Source organism: Myotis brandtii, unplaced genomic scaffold, assembly GCF_000412655.1.
Source record: "Myotis brandtii unplaced genomic scaffold, ASM41265v1 scaffold317, whole genome shotgun sequence".
Classification (NCBI taxonomy): domain Eukaryota; kingdom Metazoa; phylum Chordata; class Mammalia; order Chiroptera; family Vespertilionidae; genus Myotis; species Myotis brandtii.
Genome location: NW_005362155.1, coordinates 857,734 through 867,037, shown reverse-complemented (window position 1 = coordinate 867,037; position 9,304 = coordinate 857,734). Strand labels below are relative to the sequence as shown.

The following is a 9,304-nucleotide window of genomic DNA, read 5'->3' as shown; positions in this document are numbered from 1 at the left end:
ACTCACACACTCACACTCACACACTCACACACACACACTCACACACACACACACACACTCACACACTCACACACACACACACTCACACACTGACACACACACACACACACACAGTTCAGATGAAAAAATCTGATACACATACAGTTTGCCAGGATTCAGTTTCAGTGAGAGAAAAAATCATTTTTTTGCTCTTGTTCATCTGTATAAACCAAAACATGATATCCCTATGTTATCTTTGTCATTGTTTTCCTTTGATCTCGCGAAATCAAGCCTGTTTTTCCTTAATAGCGTGCCCCAGTCATTTTTCAGTTTCAGCTCCTGACCAGTTGGGGTGACCCCTATTACATCGGCCTCACCGGCCTCGAGCTGTACGATGAGCGGGGAGAGAAGATCCCTCTGTCGGAAAACAGTATCCTTTCTGGGAAGGCAGGGCTCCGCCCAACTGCAGGGAGTGTGGAGGGCGTGGAGGGCGGAAGGAGCAGGAGCCTTGACTGTGGAGGGAAATGTCGCTGCAGGAACCGGACCTGGGAATAAATGTGCCTGTGGGCTCGGCCTACAGTCAGGTGCTGACCCGTGGGGGTGGGCAGAGCAGCGAGCAGCTCCAGCCATGCCTGACCAGGCCCCCAGCAGGAGTTCCACAGCACAGGGTCGGTGGCGGGAATGGGGCGGGGCCCCCAGCTGCAGGCCCCTCAGTTCTAAAGGCGCTGACAAGGCCTGTTGGGAGCTCAACTCAGTGTGTCCTGAATGTATTGACCCTGGAACCCTGTGATCATGGAATGCCACACAAGGATTTACCCAATGAGTTTTTCACTGTTTTACATTAGTATTTTTAAAAAATTAGTTTTCATATGAAAATCCCGATCTTTAGCTATCCTTGAGAAATTGGCAGTGCCAGGCCACAGGACATGAATATCTGCTACCGTTCCCCAGGCACGTCCTTCTGGTTGATCTCAGCCCTCGGTCCTTATTTGTTATCTACCAGGCCCCCAAACCCAATGTTAGCATTTACTGAGGGCTCCTCTGTGCCAGGCACTGTGCCAGGGCTTGCCGCTTGGTACCTCATTTGCCCTCACAACAATCTTGTGAAGTGAGTGTTGTTCCCATTTTACAGATGAGGAACTGAGACACAGAGAGGTGGGGTAACTTGCCCAGGGTCACACAGCCAGTGCGTGGTGGAGCTGGGAGTCTGATTCCAGAGACCATGCACTTGATACTGAGTTGCCATGTCTCTCTGATGGAACCCGCCTGACCCCTCTGGGCTTTTGACCCGTGATCCCAACACCCCCCCAGTTAGGGGCCTGCCAGGGCAGGTCAAACCCCAGAGCCTGCCTTGCATCTCTGGGGCCCCTGGGTTCCAGTGGCATCCTTTTCTCCTTCCCTGGTGTCACCATCCTCCTCACCTGAGATAAGTGATTCTTGCTGGTTTTGATCATTAGGTTCCATGGTTTTACTGGGAGAGCTCACATCCCGTGTCTCTGAGATCCTCGCATCAGTTCTGGGACTTGGAGAAGGTTATACCCATTTTATAGATGAGGAACCAGCCCAGAGACGTCGTGACTTGCCCAAGGCCTTGGGTCAGAAGGGCAGAGCCAGAGCTGGAATCAGGTTCTCCGGCCCCAAGTTGATGCCCGTCAGGGAGCGGCTGCCGCCGAGCCAGGCCCCCTCCAGTCCTTCCAGCCTTGCATGGTCCGCACAGGCACAGCCGTGGCCCGTCGCCCTGCAAGACAAACCCTTTGCAGAGTTTGCCCTCCACTCTCCAGAGTGGCAGCCACGTAGCTTGTTCCTTCCTCTAGCAGTTGGTGAAACTGGGCATCCCATCCTCATTCCGCCCCGCTCCCCTCAGCCTCAGGCTCGCATCTCCCCAGAACCTGTCCTGCTCTGCCTGCCAGGCCAGTCCCCAAGCCCACAGTGTGATGGAGGCTGGCGGCCGTGCGGGTGGTGCAGGTCCAAGTACATTTCTTCACGTTATGGCAGCTTAGAGGCCTCCTCAGACATCGCTGCCTTCCCCGACAGCGTGAACTCCCTGGAGGGCGTGTGTGGGGACGTGCGGACCCCTGACAAGCTCATCGACCAAGTGAATGACACCAGTGACGGCCGGCACATGTGGCTGGCCCCCATCCTGCCTGGCCTGGTAGGTTCTGGAGGCTCTCAGCCCTGGGTGGATGGAGGCTTCCTGTCCCTGGGCTCAGGGACACGTCTTCCTTCCAGGCCACATTCATCCCCAGCCTCCTGACCTTTTTGCTCCAATGCCTGACGGAGAGACTGGGGTGGGCTTTGCCCACGGGGGCCTGGATGGTGGTGGGAGGGAGGGAGGAGAGCAGCCAGGAGATGGGACAGGTGGGTTTAGCACCCGCCAGCCTCAGCCGCAGGGCCCGATGCCGGGGCAGTGATGTGTAGCAGCGTCTGCGTGTCCCTGTGACTCCTGACACGTCCCCCTTTCCACTCCCTGGAGTTGGGCAGGAAGATAAGGGGGTACATTTTTCTCTCAGTTCTGGGAGGGAGGTTTTCCAAAGGTCCTTCCCCCAAGGGTCCATCGGCTTCCCTTGAGTGGAGGCCAGCGCCCTAGCCCCAGCCCCACATTGCAAAGGGGAGTGCAGAGATCATCACCCTTAAACCCGGCCACAAGATCGTGGCCCCACGCAGCCCAGCCTGCTGCCAGTTTGAGCGTGACCAGTGCACGCGCCCGCGTCTTTCACCTCCACTCTGAGGATGGCCACAGGCTGAGCACAGGGCCAAACCAGCCTGCAGCCTGTGGCCTGCTGGGTGCGCGTTGCTTCATTCTCTCTTCCAAGGAGCCCCTGGTATTTGAGAGTCTGTTGGGAAGGGAGGAGGGGAGGCGATTGGGCGCCACTTTACTAGCTGATTCTGCCGCTGATCTGAGCCGCCCCCTCCCCACTCGCCACAGAGACTCAAAGACGCTGGTACTGAAAACCACCCAGCAGTGCCTCAGGGCCTGTCCGCTGCGCTTTTCATTCACTATCGGGGAAGGACGAACAGTCGGGGCCGTGCTGATTGCCGGGCAGTGCTCCTCACTCGGGTCGAGGCCTGTGCCTTGGCCTCGTTGCCCCAGACTGTTTCTGGCCTGACCTGCGGGCAAGGGAAGGGTGCCCAGTTCTCTGCGGTATTTAACTGGGGGCCACGCCAGCCCAGGAAAGCAGGCCTCCACGAGCCAGCTCAGCGTTTTGTTGCAAACGCAGCCACACGTGACCTGACTCTCGATGGGCTTCGAGGAGATGAAAGGCCGTGGGAACCCGTGCGCCGTGGCCGAGCAGCCCAGGCGCCCCCACCCAGCCCAGAGCCTCTGCTTGCAAACAAGCCTGTTAATGGCTCTCCTCCCTGACAGGTGAACCGGGTCTATGTGATTTTCGATCTGCCTACCACCGTGTCGATGATCAAACTGTGGAATTACGCGAAGACTCCCCATCGAGGGGTGAAGGAGTTTGGCGTGAGTGCTTACTGGCGGGGTTTTGAGAGAATTGTGCTCGCTGGTGATTAGGCCGCCGGCAGCTATCGTGGGATGCGGTTCAGTTGGCTCCTCTCTGGTGCAGCCTTAGACACCATGCCAGGTCCTCCGTGCAGGGAGGCTTCCCAGCCAACCGTGACCGAAACCCCCTCCCAGGGGCTGGAATCCTCACCCTGAACACAGGGAATGGCTTTTCTCTCCTCTCCTCTTCCCCAGTCGAACTGACCTAGGGAGCTCTCGGTGCCGGGGGCCTGGGTTGGGGAAAGTGGGCCTGGGGCTGCCCAGCGCGGCCTCGTGCTAAGGCGCTCAGCCCCTGAGCCTCAGCTCCTCGGCAGCAGGCGGCTGGCGGCTGTGCCTTCCCCACGGCACAGCAGGCAGGTCTGTGCAGACACGCACTTCGCCCAGTCACACGTGGGAGGGGCCCTGCCAGCCGTGCCGCCAGCCCCTCCTCTGTTCTGTTCAGCTCCTGGTGGACGACTTGCTTGTGTACAACGGGATCCTGGCCATGGTGGGCCACCTGGTGGGGGGCATCCTGCCCACGTGCGAGCCCACGGTGCCCTACCACACCATCCTCTTCACCCAGGACATGGACATCCACCACCAGGAGAAACACACCGCCATCAGGTGGGCGAGCCGCCCGCAGCCCCGCCAGCCCTGCCGAGAACAGGGCAGGACGGCTGGCCTGACCGTCTCCGTCTTCCCTCTGCAGCGGCCACGTGGAGGACCAGGACGTCCAGATGATGAACGAGAACCAGATCGTAACCAACGCCAAGAAGAAGCAGAGCATCGTCGACCCAGGTCCGCTCGGTCCTCTGCCTGAGCCCCTCGGGAGTCTGGGCTGAATAGAGACGAGTTGCTGGCCTCACACCCTCTGGCGCCTGCCGGCCCTCAGACCCCCTTCCCCACCCAGCAGCCTGGCTGGGGGCTGGAGGGGCTGAGGAGGTGGGGCTGAGCCCCATGCGCCTTCCTCCTGCAGGCCCCTCGTGGCTGGCACTGCTTCCCGGACCCAGGCCTCGCGTGCAGAGGGCAAGGCCGTGAAGGGCAGAAGCGCATTCTCGAAGGGGTCTCCCTGGGCCATGGCGAGCCCATGGGGATACACGGGGCAAAGGCTTCTCAGAGGAGGTGGTGTTTGAGCCGCACCCTGAAAGATGCAGGGCTGGCCAGGAAGAGGGAACAGCAGGGCGGAGGCTGGAGGGGTGGCCAGCCTGTCCAGTGGGGGTCAGTGTGCAGGAGTGCCGGCTTGAGGCTGCTGGGAGCTCAGGAGGGCCCACGTCTCCACGGGCCCTGGGTGGAAACGCAGGCAGTTCAGATTTCAGCCTGAGCGCGTGGGGCAGCCCTCGGGGGGAGCTGGGTACCCTGACCCCCCGGTGCTCTCCCTCCACAGCCTTACGCCCCAAAACCTGCCTGAGCGAGGAGACAGCAAGACGGCGGCGGTGCTGACCGGAAGGAGGGAGCGCTGGTCCTCAGCACGCGTGGGCTCCCTCACTGGCCCTGCTCAGCACCATGTCCCCCTTGGTCCTCAGTGCAGCCCAGACCCCAGCGCTGGAAGAGAGCTGCGGCGCGGAGGGAGCCGCTGAGGAGAAGGGACTCGAGGGGAGAGGGCCTGGAAAAGACGGGCGACACGCGGAGGAGGCAGGGCTGCTGCAGGGCCAGGGCCTTCCGCTCTCCCATAAGATCCAGCAAAACAGGCAGCATCCACTCAGCCCCGTCCTGGTTCCCTGAGCCAGGTCTGGCTGGGCCGGGACAGGGAGGTGGGCTGGCGAGGCCTCCATCCAGCCTGGAGCCAGGCTGAGCACAGCACAGGGCCCAGGCCTCAGATACCAGCGCTCCAGAGGTGTGCCCGGGGGCTTCACCAGCAGCCCCTCCCCAGGCACATCCCTGCCTCATCTGGGGGCTGGCAGAGCTGCCTGGGAGGGTGGACTCTTCCCTGGACCCTCATGTTCAGCCAGGACTGCTGCCACCCTCACTCATCCTGCCAGGGCCCGCGGGAGAGGACAGATCCCTCAGAGGACCTGCTTCTGCAGGCTGCCCCCTGGGCGAGCTGGAAGGGGCTGGCCAAAGGCACATGTCGCTGAGGAAAGGAAGGGAGTGGGCCCACTGTGCCGAGCCGGGCCCACATGGCATGCCCGGCCCTCGTCCTGCCCAGATAGGACCGGCAGGTGGGCAGCTGCAGACCCAGCGGGCAGCGGGGGCCCATCCAGAAGCCTCTGGCTGGAAGGCAGGGAGTGGAGGACCAGGGCCGGCCCCACCCGCAGCCCCAGAGGCTCACCTTCCCCGTGAGCTCCAGAGAGGCCTCACTGCTCCCTACCCGGCTGGAGTCTGCAGGCTTCTCTCGCTGGTTCTTTGGTCCGTGGCCCGCCCCAGAGCCAGGAGTGGGGGTCTCGCTGCCCAGGCCCCCACGCTCCTCCCTCTTCCAGCGGCTTCCCAGCAAGTTGGAGACGTGCCTTGCACCCCGCCGAGCGGAGCCCGGAGCACATCTATTTCCATCTATGTAACGAGCTCGGATCAGGGACCTAATTGCTTTCCCAGTGGTGGGTAATTTCTCGTTCCCAATATTAATCCGTTGTTTTCCTGGCGCCAGGCCCGGCCCGCGTTACTGTACTGCGAGTGCGTTCCTATGCAACCGAGAGCCTGCAGATACTTTCCGAGCTTCGAGGCCTCCTTGGGCAGCTGTGCAAATGCGCTTTTCATTCGGAGCGCGGGGTCCATGTGAAGATAAGGACTTGTTTCTCCCCAAGAGAATCCATCATTTCTGTAGCTTCCAAGCCCCCACCTCTCTGCTCTCCTCCCAGACGTGGCGCGCCTCTGGGACCGGGCTCCCAGGAGAGCTGACGCCGCTGGGGCTGATCAGTCCAGCTCTCAGTGCCCGAGACGTGCCAGGCCTTTCCAGGGAGCCGCCGTCCGTCCGCGCCCGAGGCACGGGCACAGGTCAGATTCCCGGGAACATTGCCCAGACCCGGCACTCGCCCTGGGTCTCAGCTGATGTTTATAGTAATTGTGTGCACCATGCAATTTCGGAGGAAAGAACCGCTGTGACAGGCATTAGCTCTAAAATAAATTTCTATTTTTTTCTCTTGCAAAATCAATAAGAGATGTTATTAAGAACACGTTGGCACGCTGGGCTTGGGGTCGGAGGTGGCCCATGCTGCCTCCAGGAGCTGAGCCAGAGTCCACGGAAGGCTGGCCCGTGGCGCGGGCATGTCCCTCTGAGCGTCCTTTCCCCGCCTGCGAGCGGGGGTCCTGGGCCTGGCGCTGGGTGAGGAAAGCCCATGCGTGTGTGGTGATAGGAGCCCATGCGTGTGGAGCAGTATTCCGTGCTGGCTCTAACCGTCTACCTCATGGAGCAGCACCCTGGCGGGCACTGCCGGGCCCTCCTTTTATAGACGAACCTGAAGTGCAGAGGCACAGCCTTGAGGCAACTAGTCCCGGCCCAAATCCCGAGACAGCCAGGGGAGAGCGAGGCGGCGGTGAAGCCTGGCCTTTGGCGGTGGAGCCTGGCCTCTGGCGTGGAGTCACCCTCAGCGCGGGTGCTGGGAGCCCACACCAGAGCTGATTCTCGGCCTCTCACTTGGGGCCCCACTCCCCTGCCTGTGGCAGCTCTTGGCATTGGATAGCGCAGCGCTTGAGTGGGAAGAAGGCTCCGGTGAGGGTGGGCGTCTGCACTGCGGCATGGGTGCCAGCAATTGCCTGGCGAGGGTAAGAGGCCCTCAGGAAGCCCACCTCGCTCCCAGTGCCAGGGTGAGGGGAGTCCCTCTGTCCGTCCCACCCCATGGACAGACGATGGCAGGGGCTCTGCAGCCGCTCCTGCCCTTTGGCCCTCTGAGCTCCTAGGGCGATAGCGGGGCCTGCTCTGCCCAGACCTGGCGTGGGAGAGCCCCCCTCCTCCCTCCGGGGCTGTGTATGTGGGAGACCCTCCCTGTGGGGAGGGAGGCGAGTGAGGCGCCCACTTCTCAGCCACAGTAAGTCTCGCAGCAGTGCCTTGGCCGGGCCGTCAGGGAGCAGAGCTGGCTGGGAGGCCTGGTCCGCAGGGCAGCGCACACGAATGGCCCAGCAACGCCGGGCCTTCGAGGTTTTTGAGAGAAGCCAGAAACTCGGGTGTTTTATTTCTTTTTAGTGTGAAATCTGACTTTTAAATGTCGGCTTAACTTAACCCAGCAAACCAACACCGAGTGCCCCACAAACTGGTGGCAAGTCCCGTGCAGCACCCGCCACCCAGCTCCCACCTGCCCTCGTCCCCGGCCCCGGAGGCCGCAGCGCCCGCCTGGGGCTCACCCTCCTCGGCTCTCCAGGGGGTGAGAGGAGGAAGATCACTCCTGGACCCTCGCCCTGCCCCCCAGCCCCGAGAGGCGGGGTCAGTGGGTGACCTGCACGTGCTCGAGGTGGCAGGCCCACCTTCGCCCTGGTGGGAGGCCGAGCTCCCCCTCCGCACCTGCATCCCGCCCCAGCCATAAGCACCGTGTAAATTAGCCCAAAGCTGCAGCCGCCGGGCCTGGGTGCCAGCGAGCCCAGCGTGGATTCCTGGGGATGAACCAGCCACAGCGGACAAGAGGTCAAGGAAGAGCAGGTGTGGGTTCCCAGAGGACCCTCTCCCAGGCTCTGTCCCCTTGGGGGCCTGCTTTCTCTGTCCAGCAGTGTGAAGGGCCTGCTTCTGTCTGTCTGTCCAGCTCCAGACGGTTTCTGCACTGGCTCCCCGAGCTCAGAGGAGCAGAGCCTGCCAAGCCGTTTCTGCAGCCCGACAGATGGCAGCTGCCCACACCCCTCCCCAGGCCTCACCTCCATCCCTCCTGGGGCCAGGATGGTCCCTTTCTGAGGCTGCGCCCCATCCAGCCTCTGAAGAAGGGCAGGCCACAGTCTGGTGGCTCCGCCTTCGCAGGCCGGGCTGGTCTGTGCGGTCCACCCCCCCCCCCCCCCCCCGTCACACACACACACCCCGCCGAGGTCTCTGGAGAAACTGGAGGGTCTGGCAGCTCGAGTCCCACATCCCTGAGCCCAGACCACTGCAGTCCCCACCAGCCCCGACTTCTCACACTGGCCTGCTTCCCTCGCTGGCCCTGCCTTCACAGCCCACATGCACCTGAGCCTGCACCCCTGAGACCGAGGCAGGTGATGAATGGAGGAGCAGGAGGGGGTGAAGTGACACTGTGGGGCCCAGAGTAGGTAGGACTGTGCCCCTGGGAGTCAGGCCCCGGGCATGCAGAGGGCTCTCCCGGGCCCTGGGACCCAAGCCCGGCATCGAGTCAGGCCACAGGCCCAGGTGGGGTCTGGAGGAGGCAGGTGGGGCCTGTGCCCAATGGGCCACGTGTCCCCGTGAGCCTGGGGCTGTCTGCATGGCCAGACACGTGTGGCATTGATGACACCACTCCCAGGCTCCCAGCCCCTGCGGAAGGGACCGCCTATGGAGCCATATTTGTGATCATAACAACACAACGAATGAAGCCACCAAACACTGAGCCCTTCCCGGGTGGGTGCTCTGTGGGCGGCGTCACTGAAAGTGCACATCGTGCTGAACGGGGCCTCATTCGGAGGCGCCCTCCCTTTTTCGCCACCCCCCGTCCTGGCCAGGCCTCTGGCCGCCAGCCTCCCCCAAGGCCAGGCTCGGACAGTGTCAGTCCAGGATGAAATGTGGCCCGGGAGGCACCTGCCAGGGTAGCAGGGGCGGGGCGTGGGGGAGGGCAGAGGTCGGCTTGTGCTTTCCTGTCTGTCCACGCAGGATATCCCACGCGAGGATTGGTTTTCCTCCGACTGATGCTCCCGCGGCTGCTTGTCCTCAGACCCAGGCCGTCCGTCCACGGGAGCAGCCCTGCGGTTTGCTCTCGCCACAGCCAGGGCGAAGGGGCAATG

At 62.3% G+C, this 9,304-nt stretch overlaps 1 protein-coding gene across 1 annotated transcript in view; it reads left to right on the top strand.

The window, feature by feature from the left end:
- KIAA0556 (KIAA0556 ortholog) overlaps window positions 1-6,707 on the top strand; it is a 213,244-nt gene extending 206,537 nt beyond the window's left edge. Inside the window, exons 25-30 of the mRNA XM_014542952.1 lie at window positions 299-409; window positions 1,992-2,131; window positions 3,344-3,445; window positions 3,927-4,087; window positions 4,173-4,261; window positions 4,848-6,707. Of these exons, the coding sequence (XP_014398438.1) occupies window positions 299-409; window positions 1,992-2,131; window positions 3,344-3,445; window positions 3,927-4,087; window positions 4,173-4,261; window positions 4,848-4,903 (659 nt within the window). The 3' untranslated portion in view covers window positions 4,904-6,707. The remainder of the gene's footprint in view (window positions 1-298; window positions 410-1,991; window positions 2,132-3,343; window positions 3,446-3,926; window positions 4,088-4,172; window positions 4,262-4,847) is intronic.
- The last annotated feature ends 2,597 nt before the right edge of the window (window positions 6,708-9,304 follow it).